The following is a 25171-nucleotide window of genomic DNA, read 5'->3' on the forward strand; positions in this document are numbered from 1 at the left end:
CATGCAGCCTGTGTATGCAGTGGCAAGCCTCTACACCCTCACCCACTTTCTTAATCAATATTTACTCATCGCTGACAACAGCTATAAATGGGATAAAACCTTCCAGCACTGCTGGACATGGATGACTTGGCCAGGCTCTAACACCCTGGTGAATATTTCTAATGGCAGCAGCGACATTAAGCCTGATTTCAGGAAATGGCAAGCCAGCTCAAATCAGGGTAATATTCTGGAGTACAGTCATCTATCCATTCATAATAATGTCTAGCAAAAAATAGAACAAGGAGCAGTCATCGTGTCATTTTCTAAATATTGCTTTGCACGTGATCCAGCATCTGGTGATGGCCTTGTGCTGTGTGCTTAGCTGCTCAGTCTGTCCAGCTCTTTGCAACCCTATGGGCTGTAGGCGATCAGGCTCCTCTGTCCACGGGGTTTCTCTAGGCAAGAATACTGAGTGGTTTGCCATGCCCTTCCCCAGGGGATCTTCCCAAACCAGGGATCGAACCCAGGTCTCTGACATTGCAATTGGATTCTTTACCATCTGAGCCACCAGAGAAGCCCAAGAATACTGGAGTGGGTAGCCTATCCCTTCTCCAGGGGAACTTCCCAACCCAGGGATTGAACCAGGGTCTCCTAACATTGCAAGCAGACTCTTTACCAGCTGGGCTACCCAGGAAGTCCAGTGAGGGCATCAAGGGACAACATACTTATGGACTCAAAGACCATTTCTATGTAAACTGAGCTACATCTACCAGGCAGATATTTAAGGACACTGAAAACATGCTTATGAAATGTTTATACATCCGTAGGGTAAAAAATTTGTGATAGCCAAGTGCAAGCTTAGAATATAAACTTGTAATTTAAAACTCTATTTTTGTCAAAAAAACCCTGTGTATAGAAACAAATGAAATATACTAGGATTAACAATGAGAACTTGGTGGAAGGATTCTAGCCCATTTTTCACCTTTCTGTTTTTTCCATACTGTTTTTCATAACTTCTGTGACTCTTTACTTTTTTTTTGGCTGTGCTGTAAAACTTGTAGGATCTTTGTTCCTCAACTATGAGCCCTCAACATTGAAAGTGAGGAGTCCTAACCACTGGACTGCTGGGGAATTCCCAGATCTTTATTAATACTTTTAAGTGAAATACAGAACACATTCCAACTTTCTAAGTTACCTTTTGAAGAAACATATGCAACGAAGATAAATAAAAACAGGGACTACTTTAATTTCTTAAGTAATTTTCTCACTTGTAAACAACAGAGAAAACACAGGCTCAAGCATGTGGACAGATGTGGGCTTGCAAAAGCGCCAAAGACCTAATAAGATAGCCTATGCCAGGGATGAACTGTGGGCACAGCCACTACCACACCTGCTGAGGCCGTCTTGAGATACATCATCTCCCAAGAAGGGGGAGGGTTGCTTTAACCGGACCCACCTGTGTCCAGAGCGTTGTGTTAATAGGGCGTACGAGCAGACTGCCTTTGCGAATCGCCAGAATGATGCCAAATTCACGGCCAGCACAAGCATCGCTGTTTTGGTGCAGTCAGGATGGGTATGTTTTGTCTTCCATTCCTTATTTTTGTATGTTTCATACCTTAAATTGGAGTATAATTGCTTTACAACGTTGTGAGACTTTCTTCTGTACAACAAAGCCAATGAGCTACTTGTATACATAGATCTTTTCAGCCTTGAGCCTCCCTCCCAACCCCCCATCCCCATTTTACCCTCCAGGTCATCACAAAGCAGAGATGAGCTCCCTGTGCTAAACAGAAGCTTCCTGCTAGCTATCTATTTCACTCATGGTAGTGTATATATAACAATGTTTCACTCCCAATTTGTCCCACCCTCCCTTTCCCCACTAGTCCAGATGTCTGTTCTCTGAATCTGCTTTTCTATCCTGCCCTGCAAATAGGTTCATCTGTACCATTTTTCTAGATTCCATGTATATGCATAAATAAATATGCAGTACTTACACTTCCCAGGTGGCACTAGTGGTAAAGAACTTGCCTGCCATCACAGGAGACAAAAGAGATGCGGGTTCTATCCCTGCGTCAGGAAGATCCCCTGGAGGAGGGCATGGTAACCCACTCCAGTATTCTTGCCTGGAGAGTCCCATGGACAGAGGAGCCTGGTGGGCTACAGTCCACAGGATCACAAACAGATGGACATGACTGAATCAACTTAACACGCATACCATATTATTTTTTCTGATTTATTTCAGTCTGTATGACAGACTCTAGGTCCATCCACATCACTGCAAATGAGCTAATTTTGTTTAAGGCTGAATAAGATTCCATTGTATTTACACGTACCACAGCTTTATCCATTCATCTGTCAATAGACATGTAGGTAGGTTGCTTCCATGTCCTGGCTAGTGCTGCAGTGAACACTGGGGTGCATGTATCTCTTTGAATTATGGTTTTCTCAGAGTATATGCCCAGTGGTGGGATTGCTGGGCCATATGGGAGTTCTATTTTTATTTTTTCAGGAACCTCCATACTGTTCTCCATCACGGCTGTATCAAATTACATTCCCACCAACAGAGCAAGAGGGTTCCCTCTTCTTCAGTCTCTCCAGCACTTGTTGTTTGTAGATTTTTTTTTTTTTAACTTTTTGTGTTGGGAGATAGCTGATGTTTGTAGATTTTTTTGATGATGGCCATTCTAACTGGCATGCGGTGATGCTTCATTGTAGTTTTGATTTGCATTTCTCTAATGATTATTGAACAACTTTTCATGTGTTTGTTGAGCATCTTTTCATCTGTTATGTTTTCTTTGGATAAATGTCTACTCAGATCTTCCACCCATTTTTTTGATTGGACTGTTTTGTTTTATATTGAACTGCATGAGCTGCTTGTATAGAGATTAATCCTTTGTCAGTTACTTCACTTGCAAATATTCTCTCCCATTCCGAGGGTTGTCTTTTCATTTTATGGTTTCCTTTGCTGTGCCAAAGCTTTTAAGTTACTAGGTCTCATTTATTTTTATTACTCTAGGAGGTGGGTCAAAAAGGATCTTGGTGTGATTTATGTCAGAGTATTCTGCCTGTTTTCTTCTAAGAGTTTTAGAGTGACTAGCCTTATATTTAGTTCTTTAATTCATTTTATTTTTGTGTATGGTGTTAGGGAATGTTCTAATTTCATTCTCTTACATGTAGCTGTCCAGTTTTTCCAGCACCACTTATTGAAGAAGCTGTCTTTTCTCCACTGTGCATTCTTGCCTCCCTTGCCAAAAACATGGTGACTGTAGGTGTTGGGTATATCTCTGGGGTTTCTATCCTGTCCCATTGGTCTATATTTCTGTTTTTGTGCCAGTACCATACTGTCTTAATTACTGTAGCTTTGTAGTATAGTCTAAAGTCAGTTGTCTTCCGTTTCTGAGGATGGACCCCAGAAAATAAAGCCCAAAGTCTCAGATTCTGACACTGCCAAAAGCAGAACAAAATTAACGTAGTAAATCTGAATTTTGGGGGGAGGGCCTCCACTGTTCCAGTTGCCCTGAAATCAAATGAACCTTGCACTGATGAATATGCCCAATTCTCCTTCTCCCCACTGTAGACAGAAAAAGCAGCACTGACTTTCCTAACAGATGTTTCAAGCACCTGAAATTTCTGAAGCAAGATTAATTCTTGCCTCTGCATCAAGATAATTTACATTTGAAGCCTACTTCCCCAAAGATATGGAGTTTAACATATCACTAACACCTACCTTTCTAGGTAACCAGTTTTTTCCACTTTTGAAAGAAACAAAGCTCCTAGGAAAATACACCATGATGAGCAAGTTGCTTCAAATTTTAAGACATCAATCCCGGGCAGTTGGGCAATCCCACCCATACCTATTTCACGTTAGGCTTTCTACTGCATGTGCTTGCGTTCCTGAGAATGGAAACAGAAAAGGGCTGGCCGGCTTAATTTGACCCACCTTGTGTCCAAAAGTGTAACAAAGGGTATCACGGTTAGACCACCTTTGCAAACCTAATAGCCACCTCTTTTGACCTTTCTTCCTTGCTCTCCAATTCCAGGCTTTCTGTGAACAAGATATGTCAACAGCGCCACCTCTGGGCAGCATGTGACTCCTCTCAGCTTCCTAGCCCCAGATCAGTGGAAGAAATGCCCTAATTTGGGGGCAATGGATCAAGCTGACATGAGTTCCCTGAGAGGATGAGAGGAATGGTGCACAGGGTCTCCTGGGAGCCATTTCCAATGTGGAGATTTTGAGAGGCACAGTTCTTTATACTTGGGGGTGGGAAAGAGCGTGTGGTTCTTTGCATCTTGATTCCTACTGGGAAAGCACAAGGAGTATCCTGGGCTGACAGGATAAACGATCTTAGGAGCAATGGGAGCCCTGCACCACTCCCTTCTCTGCTCCAGACCAACAAAAACTGGACAGTGGGAAACACATTGCTCTTCATACCACAGCTTGATCCATTTGTCTGGGAAAAAGAATGTGAGGATGAGGAAGGTTGGTGATCAGACTATGCTTGGCACACAGAAGGGCTCAGCAAACACCCTACTGAATCAATGAACAAAGCTGCTGGGAGCAACCTGTACCCTGGGGCAGGCTGGGGCAGCCAGTGCTGCAGCTCCCCTTTAGTCTGAGTCCTTGGTGCTCGGCCACGGCTCTGCAGACCAAGTTCAGAGCGTTCACTGCCACTCTGGACGCTCCAAATGTCACCTAAATGGGACGTTAGTTGGACGTTGGAAGACCTCTCTAACAGGTGGGTCAAGATCTAAAGCCTGACCCAGGGCCATCATGCTATGCCCCAGACTGGATACCGAAACTGGTAGGGAAGCAGTCAAGCCACTAGTGCCAATGACTAGGCACTGTTCTTATACCTGAGGGAGGCAGGAGATAAAACACAGCGTTTCTAGGGACAACACATGGTGTTGCATCTTTATTCTATGTCTGGTCACAGCAAACCTCACATGCTCAGAACTGCAGCCAGGCTGAGTGCCACGGGGCTACAAGCAGGTGGAGTAAAGGAAGACCATCTATCTACTCTGTTTGCAAACACTCTGGATGGAAAGCATAGATGCCCCACTAGCCACTCGGAGGTGACAAAGCCACATTCCCATCTCCAGACCCCAGGGGCATCTCTGAAGGAAGACATTCTCATTTGGAGCTTCCAAAATCCAGGGCACTTCTGGGACCCAAGCCTGGTTCCAACAAGTCACTCTGAGTCCAGGCTCCACTGCTGACGGGAGCATCTGGAGCTGGTGTCAAGGCAGCCTGGGGGCTGAAAAGGGCCTCAGGCTGGACCACAGAGCAGCCTGGGGAGGAGGGGGGCCCTGGGGCTCAGGGCCGACGATCCTTCCTACGGAGCTTGTGTCCCACGTGGGAGCCTCGCTGAGCAGCTCTCACCAGGCCCTTGAACTGCCCCTGTAGCTTCATCTTCTTCCTGCAAGAACAAGGGTCACATCTCCCTGAGACCAGGCAGTCTCCCTTCCCTTAATGTCAAAAGATAGCGCCCGACCCCGACACCAGCTTGAACAGGGAGAAGGGGCGCTGCCAGGAGGTGGGCAGCATGTGATTGGCACAGACCATGCCCTTTGTGTCAATAATATTTGAAGGTGCACGTGAACAAGTAAAAATAGAAAACTGGACGAGACTTGAGCAATTGAGTGGACAGTGTAATGAGCACGTGCCACCCCAGCCTGCACACAGCGTACCTGCGGTTGAGCTTGGTTCTGTTGAGGGGGATGTAGGCGTAGGGGTCGAGCCGACCCTTCTTCTTCACGTCACCCTTTGCTTTCTGCTCACCCAGAGAAACAGAGTCAATCGGGAGTGTGGGTTTCCCTTTCCACCCTTGCCCCTGATGTGACAGGTCGTGTCCTCCCTTCCTGTCATTCTCTGCCTCAGGTGGTGCCCAAGAGCTCCTGCACCCCGAGATGGCCACCCAGCAAAGGCCTGGGCCACAAGACATCTGTGTGCCCCTCGGTGTGGCCTCACGCTGGCTCCACAAAAGGTACCTCTTGGGGTGGTGATGGGCATTCGTCCCCCGAGCCCCCACCAGGGGAGCCCTTCCCCTGCCCCCAGCTCTTACCTTTGCCTTGTACTCAGCCCCAGGGATAGTCTTCTTGGCCACAGGGCGATGGATGCCAGAGCCTCCCGCTAAAGGGGGAACACAGAGGCCATGAGTCAGGCAAGGCCAGGGCACCTCCTCCTGGGAGAAGGCGACGGGCACTTCTCAGAACACTGCTGGTGAGATGAATCACAGCCAGGACCGGATGGCTGTCCCCTAGCAACAAAGGACGAAGACCCTCCTCGAGAAAGGACTGTCCAGTGACTTGACAATCAGACCACTGGGCTCCTCAGACTGATTTGAATCCATATAAACCTACCAGTGACCTCTGGGAAATATATATATTCTCGACTAACATAAAATAGCACACTCTCTCCAAACTGGACCTTCTCCATTTGTTCTAGAAGAAAGATCACAGGCTTTGAAATCAGGCAGACTGGGCTTCAACTCCAGGCAAGACTCTTAACTTCCTGGAGCCTCTTAAGCTTATGTGTAAAATGAGGCACTAAGGCTGGATTTCAGATCAGCTTCACATCAACACCGTGAGACAGAGAGGCAGCTCTCATCCCATGGTACAGACGTGAAAACTGAGGCTTCAAGACTGAAGTGCTTCCAAGGTCGCTGTCATTTCCAGTCTGGGCTCCCACACAATCATGGATGGAATCCCATAGTGCTGGCTGAGGACAGCTCTCTGAGATGACCCAGATGATCCTCCTCTACAGCTAAGAAGCCAGAAGCTCAGAGAGGTAGTGTGGCCAGGCCAAGGTCACACAGCTGAGAGCAGCTGGGCAAGCAGTCCTGAACCCAGGCTCCTGCTGCGTTGTATGGTACTGCTACTTCTGCACCACACCTTCTTAGAGCAGAGCAGGTGAGCTGGGACGTGGCCTGTCGGGCCAAGAAGTGGAAGCAGCCATGGCATTCTTCTACTGGTTGATGCCATGGGGCTGTGAGCAAACACTTGCTACTGGGATCGGGGACTTCCTACACGAGCCCCTGGACCTCCAGATGCAGAGCAAGGGGCTGGGAGCAGGGACCCTGCAGGGGCTGCCTGGGGGGAAGGAGGCAGAGGTGAGACCTCCCTGGCTTTGGGCAGCCACCCTGGTACCTCTAGTACCTACTCCAGGAGCTCAGGAACAACTGTACAGAGCGACCCCCTGGGCAGGCCTCTCAACTGCCACCTTCAGCACAGGACTAACCTGGCCGACCCAAGACCATATAAGAGACACCCCAGAAGTAGGGTGGGCTGCAAGTCTCAGAAAATCTTGGGTGGGTGGGGAAGAGATGGGGCTTAGGGGCTTCCCAGAAGGGCTGGGGGTTCTGTACACAGACTTCCTAACCCCAGGCCCCCTGGTCCTCAGCCCAGTCTTAGGCAACGTATCAGGCAAACTTCGCTGGTGTCACCTGAGTGCAACCAGGCCTTGCAATCTCTTGGCTCTGCCTGCAACACACTCAGCCTCATGCAGGTGACAGGGTACCTGCTCCAACAGAGAAGAGAGGAAGCCTCACCTTGGTACTGAGGGGGCATCTCTAGCTCCTCGTCGTCAGCCTCTTTCTGCTTAAGCTTCTGGTGCTTTTTCTATAAAGAAGCAACAAGCAAAGTTCATGAACAAGGGGACGTGATCATACTTGCTAACGGCAGCAGTAAAAGCAGTCATAACCTGCATTAGCAGAAAAGGTTCCCTGCCAAGCACTCGATCCCCCACTTACAGATGAGGACACTGAAGCTCAGACAGGGCAAGTAGCCAGGCAAGGTCACACAGCTAGGCAGCGCAGACGTGGGGTTACACTTTTAACAACCCCTGTGACCTTGGGCAGGCTGCTTATCTACTGTAGCCCCCTCTGGAAATAGCAATGATAGAGTCCCCACCTCCTGGGAGGATCAGTGAGGCGACACGTGGGACTCTCAGCATTCCCCAGTGGTAGGTACCCAACCCCATGTGGAGCTGTCCCGTGGTGGCATGGAGGCCGGCTACTGCCCCTGCTGCCTGCACAGCATATGCCCTCGGGGGAGAGACAAAGGACCATCTCTCTTCCTTCAGCTGGACAGCGCAGCCAACACCGAAGGAAGCATTGGGTGCTTCGGGGGACCCAAGCCCCCACCATGCCCTGCAAAGGGGTTGGCCGTGCCATAGCACGCTCCAGACTGCCTGCTGTGTGCACCCCCAAGGCTCCACTGAGAAGTCAGGAAGCAGGGCGGGTGACTCTCTGGAGCAGGGAGATGGCGAGAAGCTATGAGGCCCAAGGCTTAGGTCTTAGGGCCCCGGCCCTCTAGCAGCAGGAATTACTACTCACGCTCTTGACGCCTACGTCTTCCATGAGGTCACCCATCTCCTCATCCTCGCCTGGAGCCAAAAAAAGAGAGGTCTGTGATCATGCAGGGACCTCCCTACTCCATCTTCCCAAAGCCCACAAATTTCAACCTGCCTCCTCCCGGCTCGTCAGGCTGCAGGGTCTGTCAACTGCAGCCCCAGGAGACTGGTCCTGTGGAGGACAAGATCCTGACTCCTGCCCCTTCCTCCTCCCTATCCTGGGCCCTCTGGACAAGAGCCCCTCTAGGAAGTGGTGACCCGACTTCTAAAGTAAATACAGCTTTTGTTTTGGATACTCTAAGAAAGTGCCAGGTTTCCTGGGGAGCCGGGCACTTCTGCATACACTCCACTTTGTGAGGAAGACTGCCAGTTCCCCTACTTGAGAATCTTTCCCCTCCCCACGTGTGGGGACATAAAGAAGCGTGAACCAACAAAAAGCGCAGGCAACAAAAATAAAATAAATTAAACTCCATTAAAAATGTTAAACTTGTGTGTGTCAAAGATGAATGTCCCAGGATGAAAAGGCAGCCTGGAGGATACGAAAGTATTTACAAATCATACATCTGATAAACGGTTACTCTCCACGATAGTAAAAGATTGTGAAAAGAAGAGAAGCGAAAAGCAAAGGACAAAAGGAAAGATATACCCATTTGAATGCAGTGTTCCAAAGAATAGCAAGGAAAGATAAGAAAGCCTTCCTCAGCAATCAATGCAAAGAAATAGAGGAAGACAAAAGAATGGGAAAGACTAGAGATCTCTTCAAGAAAATCAGAGATACCAAGGGAACATTTCATGCAAAGATGGGCTCAATAAAGGACAGAAATGGTATGGACCTAACAGAAGCAGAAGATATTAAGAAGAGGTGGCAAGAATACACAGAAGAACTATACAAAAAAGATCTTCATGACCCAAATAATCACAATGGTGTGATCACTCACCTAGAGCCAGACATCCTGGAATGTGAAATCAAGCGGGCCTTAGGAAGTATCACTATGAACAAAGGTAGTGGAGGGGATGGAATTCCAGTTGAGCTATTTCAAATCCTAAAAGATGATGCTGTGAAAGTGCTGCACTCAATATGTAAGCAAATTTGGAAAACACAGCAGTGGCCACAGAACTGGAAAAGGTCAGTTTTCATTCCAATCCCAAAGAAAGGCAATGCCAAAGAATGCTCAAACTACTGCACAATTGTACTCATTTCACACGCTAGTAAAGTAATGCTCAAAATTCTCCAAGCCAGGCTTCAGCAATACATGAACCGTGAACTTCTTGATGTTCAAGCTGGTTTTAGAAAAGGCAGAGGAACCAGAGATCAAATTGCCAATATCCGCTGGATCATGGAAAAAGCAAGAGAGTTCCAGAAAAACATCTATTTCTGCTTTACTGACTATGCCAAAGCCTTTGACTGTGTGGATCACAATAAACTGTGGAAAAATCTGAAAGAGATGGGAATACCAGATCACCTGACCTGCCTCTTGAGAAACCTGTATGCAGGTCAGGAAGCAACAGTTAGAACTGGACATGGAACAACAGGCTGGTTCCAAATAGGAAAAGGAGTACGTCAAGGCTGTATATTGTCACCCTGCTTATTTAACTTCTATGCAGAGTACATCATGAGAAACACTGGGCTGGAAGAAACACAAGCTGGAATCAAGATTGCCGGGAGAAATATCAATAACCTCAGATATGCAGATGACACCACCCTTATGGCAGAAAGTGAAGAAGAACTAAAGAGCCTCTTGATGAAAGCGAAAGAGGAGAGTGAAAAAGTTGGCTTAAAGCTCAACATTCAGAAAACTAAGAACATGGCATCTGGTCCCATCACTTCATGGGAAATAGATGGGGAAACAGTGGAAACAGTGGCTGACTTTATTTTTTTGGGTTCTAAAATCACTGCAGATGGTGACTGCAGCCATGAAATTAACACTTACTCCTTGGCAGGAAAGTTATGACCAACCTAGACAGCATATTCAAAAGCAGAGACATTACTTTGTCAACAAAGGTCAGTCTAGTCAAGGCTATGGTTTTTCCAGTAGTCATGTATGGATGTGAGAGTTGGACCATAAAGAAAGCTGAGTGCCAAAGAATTGATACTTTTGAACTGTGGTGTTGGAGAAGACTCTTGAAAGTCCCTTGAACTGCAAGGAGATCCAACCAGTCCATCCTAAAGGAGATCAGTCCTAGGTGTTCATTGGAAGGACTGATGTTGAAGCTGAAACTCCAATATTTTGGCCACCTGATCCAAAGAGCTGACTCATTTGAAAAGACCCTGCTGTTGGGAAAGATTGAAGGCAGGAGAAGAAGGGGATGACAGAGGATGAGATGGTTAGATGGCATCACTGACTCAATGGACATGAGTTTGCGTAAACTCTGGGAGTTGGTGATGGACAGGGAGGCCTGGCTGCGGTTCATGGGGTCACAAAGAGTTGGACATGACTAAGCGACTGAACTAACTGGACTGAACTCCACGATAGAGAAAGAACTTCTTATAACTCAATAAGAAACAAACAACCCAATTCAAAAATGGGCAAAGGACTCGAGTAGACATTTCTCTGAAAAGATAAATGGACAATAAACATGAAAAGACGCTAAACATCATTAATCATTAAGGAAATACGAATCAAAACCACCATGAGATACCACTTCAAACACTCCAGGATGTATACTATCAACAAAATACAAAACAGCAAGTGTTGGTGAGGATGTGAAGAAATTGAAACCCTTGTGCACTGTTAGCAGGAATGTAAAACGGTACAGTTGTTGAAGAAAACAGTACGGCAGTTCCTCAAAAAATTAAAGACAGAACTACCACATGATCCACTTCTGGGCATGTATCCAAGAGAACTGAAAGCAGGCTCCTGAAGGGCCATCTGTACATTTATGACCATAGCAGCACTATTTACAGTATAAAGTGGAAGCACTGCTTATGTCCACTATTGGATGATGAACAAACAACACGCGGTCTAGACGCAAAACAGAACAAGGAAAGGAAAGGGAAGTGAAGTCGCTCAGTCGTGTCCGACTCTTTGCGACCCCATGGACTGTAGCTACCAGGCTCCTCTGTCCATGGGATTTTCCATAGTACTGGAGTGGGTTGCCATTTCCTTCTCCAGGGGATCTTCCCGACCCAGGGATCAAACCCGGGTCTCCCGCATTGTAGACAGATGCTTTACCGTCTGAGCCACCAGGGAAGAATAACAGAACAAGGTCAGACTTAAAAAGGAATGAAATTCTGACACACGCTGTGACATGGACAAACCTTGAGGACATTATGCTAAGTGAAATAAGCCAGGCACAAAAGCACAAACATTGAATGATTCTGCTTATATGAGGTACCACAACTCACATTCAAATTCACATTAGTACAGACAAAAACCAGAATGGTGGCTGTCAGGGGCTGGGGGAGGGGGAAGAGGGGAGTTGCTATTTCATGCAAACAAGAGTTTCAGTTTTGCGAGATGAAGAGTTCTGGAGATGGGCTGTACAACAATGTGAGTGAATGGTACACTTAAAAAATGGTTAGACAGGGAATTCCCTGGTGGTCCAGTGGTTAGAACTCCATGCTTCAACCACAAGGGACACGGGTTCCATCTCTGATTGGGTAACTCAGATCCTGCATGCTACGTGGTGCCGCCAGGAAGAGAAAAAAAAGAAAAACACAAGAGACAGAACTTTGAAACTGATCAACTGGAGGAAAGACAAAGCAAAGTAAACCCAATGTCACAGGAAGCGTGTGACCAAGTACAGAACCTGGGCGGTCCCTGGGCTTGTGGGGAGTTCTGGGGGAACACAGCTAAGGCCGAGGGGCTGTGGAAAGGCCACACTAAAGCCTGCACTGCATCTTAGAGTGGAGAGGGTCTGGGAAGATGGAGGAGGGGCCAGGGCGGGGCACACTCAGTGTCAGGATGCCATGCAAGAAGGGAGCAAGGAGATGGGATACACTGAGATGAGAAGGGGGCAGTGAGAGGCCAGAGCAGGAGAGAATTAGTGTCGTCACACCCACCCCCAGCAAGTCTACCATCTCATCTTTACAACCACCCTCTGAGGTCAGTGCTGGTGTTACACCCACTGTGGGGCGAGGGAACCGAGGCACAGAGAGGTTAAGAGACTGTCCACCATCCCAGAGCTGGCTGGCCCAGCTGCCTGGGCAGCAGTGGCCGTGCTAGCTGAGAGGCTGCAGTGTGCCGGCAGTGAGAACCAAAATAAAGAGGAAGACGCACATTTTAGAAGACCTAGGCTTTTGTGATCTTACATGACACGGAGATATATATGTGCAGAGAGGGAACAGGAAAGATGAAACAGGACTCGGAGGTGTTACACCTGAGCAGCCCCTGGACAACAGGCGACAGTGACTGGGGTAGTCGGGAGGGGCTGGCTCTTGCCAAGCTCTAAATGAGCTTCCAGACCTCAGACTAGTTTACATTTGGAATTAGAAAAAAAAATTTTTTTTTTTTAAAGGAGGGGAAGCAAATAGAACAGAACAGAAGAGAGATCAAGAGAGTGTATGACACAGGGTAAGAGGAAGTACTGCCTTTTGAAAGTTTTGTTTCAATTTATGGAAGTATTGAATAAGTAGCTGAGTTACAACATAAAAAGATTTCTTAATGTGGTCAGCAAAGTTTGAGAAACTCAAAAAAAGTTGCCTGAGATACAAGCTCCTTATATCTGTTTTCACCTATGCTTCCCCAAAGATGGTCACTGACTGAATGACCAGATGGTGAATGGATGCGTAAGCAAATGCATGCAGCCTTGGCCCTCCTGCGGCGGCAGGTGGCCCCACCTTTGGCGCCTTCCTCTTCCTCCATTTTGGTGTTGGCATCCTCCTCCTCTCGGATGATCAGCCGGCCGTCGGCGCTCACCTTGAAGCCATGGTCCTTCTTCTTGCCCCGGCCTGGCCCAGGCTGTGTGGCTAGTGGGGTAGAGTCAGGCAGTGAGGAGGTGGCAGGCCAGTCCTTACCTGCTCACACCCTCATCATAACCCTCGGGGCCCAGATCTGCGCCTTGGATGGGAACCCGCAGTACAACCATGTGTGTATGTGAGAGGTGAGGGTGCCTGCCGGCCTCCCTGGAGGCCATCCTACTTCCGAACTCGCCCCAAGGCAAGCCTGTCCTCTGTGCCCATGGGCCAGACGTTTCTTGCTCACCCAGGACTCGCTGGGCCACCTTGGGGTCCAGGAAGTTGAGGGGCTCGTCCCCGCCCCCCTCCTTCAGCCACGCCCGGCTCCTCTGGCGGGCCAGTCTCCGCTGCTCCTTGCCCCGACTCCGCTCCTCCTCTTCATCCTCCTCATCCTCTGAGTCGGCCAAAATCTCCTCGATGCTAAAGACAAAGAAGCCCCGAGTCAGGGAGCTCTGGCAGAGGCAGGGTGGCTGGGCACGGCCTGGGCAGGTTTCAGGTGGGGGGAGACCAGGTCCCCAGGACCTGGCCACGGGGCTCACCTGTCGCCTTTGCCCTGGACAGGTTCCTCCTCCTCCTCTTCTTCCTCTTCTACGGCAGCTTGGTTGAGGGCCCGGTGTTTCTTGGCCCGGGACTCAGCTTTCCGGATGTTTACCAGGACTTTGTGGTACTCCTCCGGCAGCAGTTTCTTCACCAGCTCAAACCTGGGGGGTGAGGGGGCACACAGGTGAGCAGTGAGGTGCCAGGGACGGACAGTGTGTCCAGAGTGAGGGGTCCAGCTGGAGCCCTTCCAGTGCCCCGGCCCAGGGCCTTCTTGGCAGCGGTCCTGGTGGGACTGGAAGCCCCTCCACTCCTCCCCTGCTCCCTCCCAGGCAGGGCACAGACCCAAACTTGCGGATGAACTTGGTGAACAGGTTCCGAAGCTTCATGCGGAAGTGCCGTCGCATGTCATCCGAGAGCTTTCCGATGGCTTCCATCTGCAGGGCAGAGTGCAGGCTTGAGGGTGAGGCACCCTGCCCTGTCTGCCCCCCACCCCACGGCGTTCCCCTGGTTCCACGCGTCCTGTCTGTTTCCCTGTATTAATCTACGGCTGGACCTCTCTCCAGCCTTCGTGAGGCCTGGACCGAGAACCGTGTGGCCGGCAGGTGTCATCTGCGCTGTCCCTCTGTGGAGCTCCTCTGAAGGCTTGTACTGACTCCCATCACTCGGGGACAAGTCACCGCCTAGGCCATTCTGCCCATCCATGGCCCCAGTTAGATGGCAGGCTTTAGCGGGAGGGGGTAGGCTGTCCTGCCTCTCATCTGCCCTTCTTGCCTTGACCCAACCCAAGGCCAGATGCAAAGGCAATCAAGAGCCCTGATGCGACTCAACCCAGCTGCATGTGGAAAGAGAGGCGGGGGCGCTGTGGATGTTTGGCTCAGAAGACAGTCCCAGCTTGCCGCATGCCTTGCGCCCAGCAGGAGGGAGCCAGGGACCCAACACCAGACGGTTCTTCAGGGACCTGAAACCAGCAGGGGCATCCAAAGGAATCTTCTCAAACCCAGAAGATCACAGTGAAGAGGGAAAATGCAAAGGGAGCTTTGCAAGCTGCCCAGGGCAAGCCCAGGCTCCAGCTCTGTTCCAGGACTACTCTCACCTGCTCTGTGGACAGGGGAAATCCGGCCTTGGTTGGCCATCTATAAGACAAGGGGTGGCCCTGCCCTGCAGAGCCCCTGCTCCTATGGAAGGGCGTGGGGGATGACAAGAGGGGGCCCGGGCGCTGTGCCCCTTACCTCCACCACCGGCCCCTCCAGGGCTCCTGCACGGCCTCCTGCCGCAGAAGACAGCACATGGCTAAGAAAGTGTTGGAAGCCGCCTGACCTCAAGGCCCCACTGGGTCTCTGCCGGCAGCTCTCGGGCCGTGTTGCCACCGGCCGAGGGGAAGGGGACACTCACCACCAGCTGCACGTGCTTGGCCATGTGCGCCACGTCCATGACGACCACTGCCACCTTGATGAAGCCCAGCGCCGACTTCACCACGTCGCGGGTGCGCGAGGCCAGGAGCAGACACACGTTCTCCAGCAGCTGCTCCACCGTGCTGGTCCCCATCAGACCTGTGGCGGCCAGAGGGCCACTGTCAGGGACACCGGGAGCCCCACCCAGACCCCAGCTGGGCCAGAAGGTGGGAGTTGACCCCGGAGAGGCTTCTGTGCACCTGGCCAAGGACTAGATCCTTTCCATGAATCTCTCTTCTAGTCCCTCAGCCACCCTATGAGCAGGTGCTATGCTTTTCCCGTTTTAGACAAAGAGAGTAAGGTTCCAGGAGGATCCTGAGTTTGTTCAGGGTTGTTAAGAAACAATGGTTGATATGAAGCAGAACCTTAACTAAGATCTGGGCAAGGGATCTAACCTCCCCCCACCCCTACCCTCCGGGACTCTGGCAGCTGCGGAAGGAGGAAGGCCGAGCTAGGCAGCAGAGAAGGTGGGAGGCAGTTGGGCTCAGGTCCAGCTCTTCATTCTCCCTCCCAGGACCACTCTTCATTCTGGTAGCCACCCTGTCCTGACCTCCTGGGCATTGTCCTACCCCGAGGGCTTGCCAAGCCTTCAAGGAAATAGCGCTTACCTTTAAACTCGAAGAGGAGGTGGGTCAGGGCCAGGATGCTGCAGCTGACCATGGTCACTGCGCCCACGAGGCCGGGGTAAATGAGGATGAGGTAACGCTGCAGGGCCTCTGTGGGGCAGAGAGCAGGAGGAGTTGCCTGGGGCAGAGCCCCCTGCATGCGCTGCATCGTGGGCCCACCAGGAAGGGGGAACTCCAGCCAGAGAGGAGCAGCCTGCCCGGGGCCAGGGCCAGACAGCTCACACTACCTCATCTCTCTGACTAGTGGCTGAGGGGTGCCTCCTCCCCCAGCTGGGAGCAAAGCATCCATCCCAGCCCCAGGCCTCCCAGGCTGGGAGTAGAACATCCATCCCAGCCCCAGGTCACCCAGGCCTCACCTTCCTGGTTTGGGCCAAACCGAAGGAAAGCGTGGCCCATCTCCACCAGCAGCGCGAAAGCATTCTTCCGAGCTCCCACCGAGACCTCCTTGGTACAGAGGATCACCTGCCGGGACAGCCCGTTAGCATGGGTTCCCCAAGCTGGCCACCCCAGGGCTGGCAGCCTGGGGCAGCGGGGCCAGGTAAGGGCGCTCACACTCCCCGGCCACCCCCACTCCCAAATCTGCCTTCAGGAGCCACATTCACACATGCGCCCCATCTCCCCACCCCCCGCACCTCCGGGACAAGGGCACTGATGAACTCCTCGTGCTCGGCCGAGAGCTTCTTCACAACGTGTATGAGGCACTTCAGACGGGGCTGCGGGACAGGGCGACAACAGTCAGGACCCTCAGTGCCGCCTTCGCCCCGGAGGCCCCTAAAGCATCTCCAGGCAGGTCCTCTCCTGGTGCTGCCCGTCCACCCTCGGGTGGAGTGGGGCCCCTGGAGTCCGCACCCTCTTGGCAGGCGAGGAGGTGCTCCGCAGCGAGTCCAGCAGGGTCTTCTTCAGGTCATCTAGGTGGCTCTGCACGAAGCGGGCCCCGGGGCCCTGGGGGCTGGCACACACCTCCTCTAGCACACGGTAGGCCTTCTTCTGTATCCCGTGGGTCTTGCTCTGGGAAAGGGTATGATGGACAGGGTGAGAAAGGAGGCTGGGCAGGCCTACCCATCCATCCACCTGCCTCAACTGTCACTCAGGCCAGTAACATCCACAGAGCAGCCACATGAGCTGTGACCAGCCCTGGAGGGAACCCAGCGAAGCCTGCCCTCTGGAGCTTGCGAAACCTGACTAGAGGGTAGGGAGACCACGGATGGTGAGAGGTTGACTCTGGGCCAGGCATGGGACGCTGAGGAATGAAGCCCCCCTCCCTCCCTTCTGCTCTTCCAGGGCCACCTCTCTGGAGGTTGGGTGACCCCGCATGTCCCACCCAGGGCACTGCTCACACTGCTGGGTAACTGCTTATTACACGTTGTGGTGGTGACAGTTTTCAGGAGGTCACGTTGGCCTGACTCTTGCCTGGTGGTTAGCTGCAGCAGGCAGGGGATAGGCTAAGGCCCACTGTGTCTGGAACTCTTAAAGCTGCCTAATGAGGCCCGAGTGGCAGCAGGGGGATGAGGGTGGGTGGGGTGAAGGTCAGGGCAGGTGCGGATGGGCCCAGTGAGTGAGTTAGGTCTCAGGTCTGCAAGAGGCATCTTTGAGCAGCTGAGGCCTCAACATGGCATCCACGTGACAAGAGTCCAGGACTAGATAGGTACAGGGGGCAGCCACGCCACAAGAAAGCAGATGAAGACTCGGTCTTGGGCGGCAGCAAGGCGTACAGACAGAGACATCCCCCTAACACACACACACTGCAAGGAGCCCCCACTTGCCCCAGGAGTGGTCGTGCTGGGCTCCTGGCCTCTGTGGCTCACCTCTAGATAGGGCCGGATGGTGGAGTAGAGCTTGCTGATGGCAGCTTCATCAGCATGCGGAGCCAAGGCCACAACCAGGTCCAGGACAGACAACCTGCTCGGGGACAAGAGACCAAGGAGGGGCTTAGCAGAGGCTGGGGAAGGGCGTGGACTATCTGTGTTCTCATGTCTACTGGGGACAGAGGAGGTGGAAAACGTCAGGGGCAGGAGGACAAGAGGCCTCAAAGGAGCCCATGAATAATCACTGCCTGTACCTAATTCAGCACTCATAAGATGCCAGCTACTGTTCCTGACCCTTGACATGTGTCAACACCTTCAATGCTCATAGCAACTCTCTTGCAAGTACTATCATTATGTCCATTTTACAGATGAGGGCTCAGAGTAAGTAAATAACTTGTCCAAGGTCACAGCTCATAAGTGGCAAAGCTGGGATCTGAACCTATGCAGCACGTCTCCATGGTCCTGGCCCCTCCCTAGCAGACTACAATGCCACTCTGGGAAGGAGCAGCCGGTCAGGCCTCGTGGAGGAGCTGGGTCATTCAGCACCTCAAGACATTCATAAATAATTCCAGAGAGAAACACAGGGCTTCTGCCAGCACACCCTCTAGTTCCCTGGGTTGCCCCAGCCCAAGTGGGGTACTCACCTGGTGAAGTCAGAGCTAGAGGCGTCCAGCACCTTCTCACTGGCTTTTTCCAGGAAACTATTCACCAGCTGACAGCCCAAAGGGATAAGGAGATGGTTGTTCAAGGAAAAATACAAAACACACATACACAAAAGAGAAAATACAAAACGACAGCAGGTCACAGGACTACTCCCTTGTCTCTTTCTCCTCCTCTCCTCCCTATTTAGGGCCCCAAGCCCAGTGTGCTGCTGACATCAGTCCCTGTTCTTCTTGGGGCAGAGGTCCCAGTGAGCCACGGTGGGTGGAGTCTCGACCTCGCCAACACCCCCAACCAACCCTCACCTACTGGAGACTGCTCCTCCCCCTCGTCCACCAGCTCACCTGAGGCTCAGTAATGGTGAGGTAAGTTTTGATGGTTTCCAGCACAGCCCGCCGAGGAGCTGGGGTATCTCCAGCTGCAGTAGGCTGCCCGTACAGGTTGAATAGGATGGGCAGAAAGTTCTTGGCAAAGCGGCTCACTTCGGCACGATCAGCCTCTGGCAGGAAGACCACAGTTTGCACAAAGGGGCAGAACATGCCCCCACCTCAATGGCCACTGGAGCTGCAGCCCAGAGGCATTCTTTTGAGGGACCTGTGATGGGACCAGAGGTCTGGGGTCCTCTGGGACAGGAGAGGCTGAGGCAGAGCACAGAGAATGGGGCCACCCCAGTCTATAGGGCCAGCGAAGGACCAGCCCCACATAAAGGCTGGACAACTGCCAGCACATTGAGAGTAAAGAGAGAAAGGGCGCAGTTTTCAGCGTCCCATCAACTCCTCAAGTCCCCAGCAGACACTCAGGCCCTCGCAAAGGATGGGTGATAGCTCAGGCAACGAGCAGGCCAGAGGGGGTCAGGGAACCCAGGCCCCCGCAGCCACCTTCCACCAGGCCTGACCCCACACGTACCTGCCTCACAGCCCTTGGTGACGAGGCTGCGCAGGGCCTGGCACACAGTGACCCTCAGGTCTGGGCGCTCGCTGATGGCCGTGCCCAGAGTCCGTGCCAGCCCTTTGAAGGCGGTGGCCACGTCTGTGGGCCTCGTGCAGAACCCAGGCAAGAGGGTCCAGATCTGGAGAGGGAGGGGATGACTGAGGAAGGTGATGCCCAGCAACCCCGTGCCCACCTGTCCTCCCCAGTCCCCCAGCGACCCCCTTACCTGCCACTGTAGCGTGTCATAGATCTTGGACTCCACTGTGCTGCCTGCCTGGGCCAGGTCCATTGCTAGAGCGACACAGGACACGGTCTGGCCCTGGGCACACTCCTGGCCAACAGGCCTCATCTTTACCCAAACCAAAAGCCCACTCATGAGGAAGGAATTTGGGTGATTCCCCGCTCCACTTATTAAACAAACACCTGTTTGTTTGGAAAAACTAAAAAGACCCATGTAAAATAGAAAGCGACATCTGCCCACACTCTTTCCCCGCCAATCTTCCTCCTCTCTTCTGTTTTTGTCACATTTCTCCAAACACATGCACACTTTTAAAAACAAAAGAACTGTACTATACATATACTGTTCTGAAACCTTGTTTTACTAGACAATAAAGTAGGCAACATTTGTTGAATAACTTCTACAAGTCAGGCTGAATACCGTGCACTTTCGTGATTATTCATTTAATCCTCACACCATTGCGATTACTGGCCTCACTTCACAGATGAGGCGCAGACCCAAGGTGGGAGGAATAACCTGCCTGCCATCACCCAACTGTGGAGTGGCTGAATTGAGATCTGAACATAACCGGTTCAGCTCACCATGGACTACACAGGTCCATTCCCACATCAGGCCTTTCTTTACAGAGAGCAGTCTGTGTCCCATGGGGGGCTTTACCATGCCTGACTTCACTGGAGCCCCATTGAGGGATGTGGGGGCTGTCAGGACTTGTACTGGGAATAGCTCTGCATGTGTACATGAGTGTGTACTTGTCTCCCTTGGTGGGAGAAGAGGCCCCTGTCTGCCTGTCTCAGGGCAGGGTCTGTAACGGGGGAGCCTGGCCATGCCTTGGAGCCCACTGATGATGGCGCCCTAGCACTGGCAAGCACCCACTTGGCCCAGGGAGGCTGCCGCACATCCTAAGGCTGAGGTGCTGGAGCAGCCCTTCCCGATCCCTCCAGGACTGCAGTGGGCCCACGGTACCTTTCCTCTTCAGGGTGGTGGCCAGGGGCAGGAAGTAAGCGGTAAAGAAACCAAGTCGAGTTTCCCGGACGTGGTCTCGGATGACGGGCAGCAGCCAGCTCCGGGGGAAATCCAGAGTCTCTCTGGGAGGAGGGAGGGAACGCCCGGTGAGAGAGGTGACGGCCTGAAGCCGTCCTCCACGGAGCCGAGGGGCAGCACAGGCCCTCTTCCGCCCTCTTCTACGGACCAGCGCTGCACACAGAGCTGTCACTCCAGGGCGTGGACACCCTCCCAGGGGACAACAAGCCGTGAGGCTCTCCTGGGGCTGATACGGAAGCCAGGCAGGGCCGCACTTACTCAGAGCCGTCGATTTCCAAAGGCACGGCCTCTAAAACCACCTCGGGGCCCATGCTAGCCACCGCAGCCCCCACTGCGCGGTCCAGAGCTGCCGTGTGGGGGAAGTGGGGGGAGAGGCGCAGGTCACACAGCGACTGGAGACACTAGGGCACAGTCAAGGGACCAGGCGTGAGATGGGCATGCAGGACAGGCACCATAGCTGAGTCTGGGCCAGAGGCTCCAAGAGGATGAGGTCAGGAGCGCAGGCCCAGGTTATGCTCCCTCGGAGGTCAAGGGCCAACGACCAAAGTAACCTGTCCTTGACCCCTCCTCAATGCCTCAGGATTTTGTAAAAAATTCTGTATTTGTTAGTAACGTGTAAAAATCAAGTGATTTTACATACAAATGTAGAGTTCCAGTTTATCTAGAAAAATGGGAACGTCTGGGAAGCGCAGACCCACACGGACTATTAGTAAATTAATAGGTGCTGTGGAGTGGCTGCCCCTGAGCTGCGCCCTCTGGCTCTCCATAGCCCCCCAGAGCCCCGCTGCGAGCCTCATTCCTTGGCGACCTCTCCTAGGGGTCTGATTTGCCAACCTAGCAGCGCCCAGACCAGGCCTCTCAAGGCAGCCCCCGCCCTCCCAAGGTGGCTCCTTTTGTCCCACCAGCATCAGGGGGAGACAGTGAGGGCCCCACGAGGCCTGGAGCCTCCACTGCTGGAGAGGGGTCTGCAGCCTGTCCTCGGGCCCCTACCTGCTCCTGGAGCTGAGGAGGACCTCTGGGTGATCCCTGAGCCTTACATGGTTTCCTCTGGGCCCTAGTAACCTCCCTGGGACTTAGGGCTGCTTAAAATGCTATGCTCACTTGTTTTAGGAAATTTGAAGAATTAAAACATAACAGATAGAGGTGAGGAAGAATCACAATAGTTCCCTGTGAGTTTTAAAACCATCACCTCCAGCCAAGACTAGCAAGCAGGCATTAGGGGGTGCGGGTGGGGGTGGTTCTGACCCTCTTCTCATTCCTTCCATGTTGGCCCAGTCAGTCACCTTCCTGGGGACACAGTACTGAGCACCTGCTGCGGGCCCTTGGCGTGGGTGAAGGCGGGGTGGGAGTGTGGATGAAGTGCAGACGTAAGAGAGACACATGCCCCTCCAAGAGGCCAAGGTCTAACAGCCCAGCGCCACCTCCTGCCCTGGCCCACTCACCTTCTTCATCACAGGATGGGCCTGCCTCCCACAGGCTTCGAAGAAGACACACAGCAGCTGCAGCACAGAGCTCCATGCTGCGTGGAATCTGTACGTCAGGCCCTCCTCCACCGCCCTGCCAAGGGAGTGGGCAGTCAGGGTCACGAAAGTCCATGGCTGGCACCAGGAACTACTGACCACAGCAGGGCAGGGCTCCAGGGAAGGCCAAGGAGGGGAACCAGTATTTATCAAGTGCCCTCTGGGCTAAGAATCTCATTTATATAATCTTCACACTTCCAGAAAAGGCTGTGAGGTTATTTGTTCCATCCTCAGATGCTGGGAAAGATTGAGGGCAGGGGAAGGGGTTGACAGAGGATGAGATGGTTGGATGGCCTCATTGACCTGACTTTGAGCAAACTCCGGGAGATAGTGAAGGACAGGGAAGCCTGGCATGCTGCAGTCCATGGGGTCACAAAGAGTCAGACACAACTTAGCAAATGAACAACAACAGATGGGGAAACTGAGGCTCAGAGAGACTAAATACCCTTCATTGAGCCTCCAAAGCGCATGCTGTCACTGTCCCATGCTTTCTCGGTCTGACCAGAGGTAGGAAGCTGGGGTAGGAACAGGTGGTCTGGACAAGAGGGAGGAAAGCCACAGCAGTGGGGGGTGGGCAGGGCGCTAGCCCTTTCTGGCCTGTGCGCACTGCGGTCAGTTCATCTCTCAAGGCTGAGCTTCAGAGGCTTTAGGCAAGAATGGCTAACAGGGATCAGTGTGGGGAAAGAGGTGAGTTGGGGGGTGAGGTGGCAGTGCATAACAGCTCTACTCAGTCTTCCAGAAACTTCATTCCAGGTCTTCGTAAGGAACGGAGCCCAAAGCACACCCCAGAGCTGAGCAGACAGACCCAGAGGCGACACCAAGCATCCAGGCCCCTTGGTGCTCCGAGGCTCCTCGCTGGTGGCGGGGAGGGCGAGGTGGCCCCATCTGTGAACAGCCCCTCTCACAGTGGTGTAGAGGGCAGCCCAGCACGTAAGAGTGGACTCTGCAGTCAGGCTGCCACTTAGCAGCTCAGCCTCCCCAAACTGTCAGCGGGGTCAGCACCTATCTCCTAGAACCACAGAACTACCACTAGTTTCTATTTATTGGTGCTCAACTACACAGCAGGCACTATCCTGCGGACTTTACATTTAAAACCTCATCTATGCTCACCTCCGTTAGCCTGATGAGGACCCTGAGGTGGAGGACGGGCCCCCAAGCCCACACTCACGAGCGCAGTGACACTACAGCACCTGGGCTGTGACCAGCACGCACATGACAGCCGCTGCTCTGGCCGTGTGCGCAAGGCCCGCCACGCTGACGAGAGGAACGCTTGTCATCAGGAGGAGCTTTCGACAGGCACACCTTACTCCCTCCTAACGCAGAGGCTGCCTTCTCACCTGAACATCTTGGCAATGCACTGGGAAGGGCCTGAGGCTGAGGAGGTCACGGAGCCAATGTCGGCCATGTGGGGAGCGACACATTCTTTCAGGATCTCCTGCAAAAAAGAGGCCACGGCCATTTGGGCCTAAGCTAGCCCCCCAGTGCCACTCTGCCTTCCCAGGTGACTGCTCCCTGAAGCTTCCAGGAAGTCTGCCTCCACTCTGAGAACCTCTTCCCCAGGATGTAGCCAGAGACCGTGGGCGAGCTCTGGGGGAGACAGGGCAGCAGGAGACCCCCTCAGACTCTGTTCCGCTCACTAAAGCTGGGGCTGGGGGTAGCGGTACCTGGAGGCACTGGGTGGCAGCTGTTACCACTGGCAAGTGGGGGGAGAGGAGGCAGGTCGTCGCAGTTCCAAAAAACCGAGGGAGGTGGCCCAGCCCCAGATCCCGATGCAGCCTGTCAAGACAAAAGGCTTCTGTGGTGCCCGGCCCGAGGCCTAGGGGACTCAGATGGCCCAGGTCTGACAGCAGCCACAGATCCAAGGGGCACCAAAAGGCCCTTCCGGTGGGCAACTGTACAGAGTGCTGTCAGGCAGGTAACAGCTACCCGTGGTACAAGGTTCAGACAGGTCTCCAGGGCGCAAAACCAAGAGCATGCGCACCTCCTCACACCGTCTCCCAGCCTGACTCAGACGCACTTCCCTGGGGAAGATCAAGGCTAAGTTTCTCAATACTCTTCCAGAAGGTTTTATACATGTACAAACACACAAAATACTAACTGCCAACACTTATGGAACAATTATCACATGCCAAGTTCCGGTGTAACAACAAACATTCATTCACTTAAACTTCGTAAAAATAAAAACAACAACTGAGATTAAACCCTATCACAATTCCCATTTCAGAGATGAGGAAACTGAGGCACAGAGAAGTCAAATAACTTGTCCGAGGCCACCCAGCTAGTGGGGTGGGGGTGGGGGTGGTCTAGATTCACACCCTGGTAGTTTGGCTCAAGAATGCAAACCATGACACACCTTGCTTTTTCTCAATGTATCTTGGAGATCTCCCCATATCAGCATGCACCCATCTACCTCAGTTATTTCCAACAGCTGCCTAGTATTCCACTGTTCACACCTAACCAGTACCCACCCTGGGACACATCCAGGTTGCTCCTAGGTGTTTCTGCCATAGGGTCACAAAGAGTTGGACATGACTGAAGCGACTTAGCACATCCTACAATTAGGGGAGTCCTCCTGTAGGATAAACCCTGAAAAGTGGAGAACAAAATGATCCGGCCACTTTCTGGCACCTCCAGGTAAAGAGCAGTTTGGTGCAGGAAAAGAACATGAGCCTGGCAGACGCGGCACTGCTTCCCCACAGCTGCGTGACACACTCACACACAGCGCTTCAGTTTCTGGTTCATGAAATGGGCTGAGACCTTCCTCGTGGGGTGGCAAGATCAGCGAAATGAAACACGGATGCAGAGTACCCAGAACAGTCTTCAGAGGGCCAACCAGAAGCCTTCAGAGGACAGAGGATGACATAGGGGTCGAGCCGTCGGGGACTCGACTCTGGCTCCAGGCAAAATGCAATCACCAACTGACACTCTGTTTCATTCTCAATCTTATTTGGGATAAGTGGAGCTACCCAGTGGCTACTATAAGAGTGAGTGTTTTGTGTGCATGCTAAGTCGCTTTAGTCATGTTCAACTCTTTGCAAACTTATGGGCCAGATTCATGGAATTCTCAAGGCAAGAATACTGGAGTGGGCTGCCATGCTGTCCTCCAGGGGATCTTTCCAACCCAGGGATCAAAC

General features: G+C 52.4%; 1 protein-coding gene across 3 annotated transcripts in view; it reads right to left on the bottom strand.

Annotated features, from left to right (window-relative positions):
* Nucleotides 1-4862: 4862 nt before the first annotated feature.
* The window catches only part of RRP12 (ribosomal RNA processing 12 homolog), a 28884-nt gene continuing 8575 nt past the window's right edge, over nt 4863-25171 (bottom strand). The window contains exons 11-34 of one of the 3 annotated variants that reach the window (XM_005225555.5): nt 23702-23813; nt 23375-23472; nt 21960-22074; nt 20776-20918; nt 20440-20561; nt 19465-19529; nt 19215-19377; nt 18653-18807; nt 18293-18360; nt 17649-17742; nt 16693-16851; nt 16476-16556; nt 16200-16305; nt 15826-15933; nt 15159-15316; nt 14109-14200; nt 13766-13927; nt 13474-13646; nt 13110-13238; nt 8313-8362; nt 7527-7596; nt 6042-6109; nt 5668-5750; nt 4863-5396 (exon numbers count right to left, since the gene is read on the bottom strand). In XM_005225555.5, coding sequence (XP_005225612.1) covers nt 5294-5396; nt 5668-5750; nt 6042-6109; nt 7527-7596; nt 8313-8362; nt 13110-13238; nt 13474-13646; nt 13766-13927; nt 14109-14200; nt 15159-15316; nt 15826-15933; nt 16200-16305; nt 16476-16556; nt 16693-16851; nt 17649-17742; nt 18293-18360; nt 18653-18807; nt 19215-19377; nt 19465-19529; nt 20440-20561; nt 20776-20918; nt 21960-22074; nt 23375-23472; nt 23702-23813 — 2677 coding nt within the window. In that variant the 3' untranslated portion in view covers nt 4863-5293. Of the gene's footprint in view, nt 5397-5667; nt 5751-6041; nt 6110-7526; nt 7597-8312; nt 8363-13109; nt 13239-13473; nt 13647-13765; nt 13928-14108; nt 14725-14995; nt 15034-15158; nt 15317-15825; nt 15934-16199; nt 16306-16475; nt 16557-16692; nt 16852-17648; nt 17743-18292; nt 18361-18652; nt 18808-19214; nt 19378-19464; nt 19530-20439; nt 20562-20775; nt 20919-21959; nt 22075-23374; nt 23473-23701; nt 23814-25171 lie in introns of those variants that run through there. The other 2 variants (NM_001191473.1, XM_059881873.1) reach the window with 2 other exon arrangements.

This window comes from Bos taurus, chromosome 26 (assembly GCF_002263795.3).
Source record: "Bos taurus isolate L1 Dominette 01449 registration number 42190680 breed Hereford chromosome 26, ARS-UCD2.0, whole genome shotgun sequence".
NCBI classification, from domain to species: Eukaryota; Metazoa; Chordata; class Mammalia; order Artiodactyla; family Bovidae; genus Bos; species Bos taurus.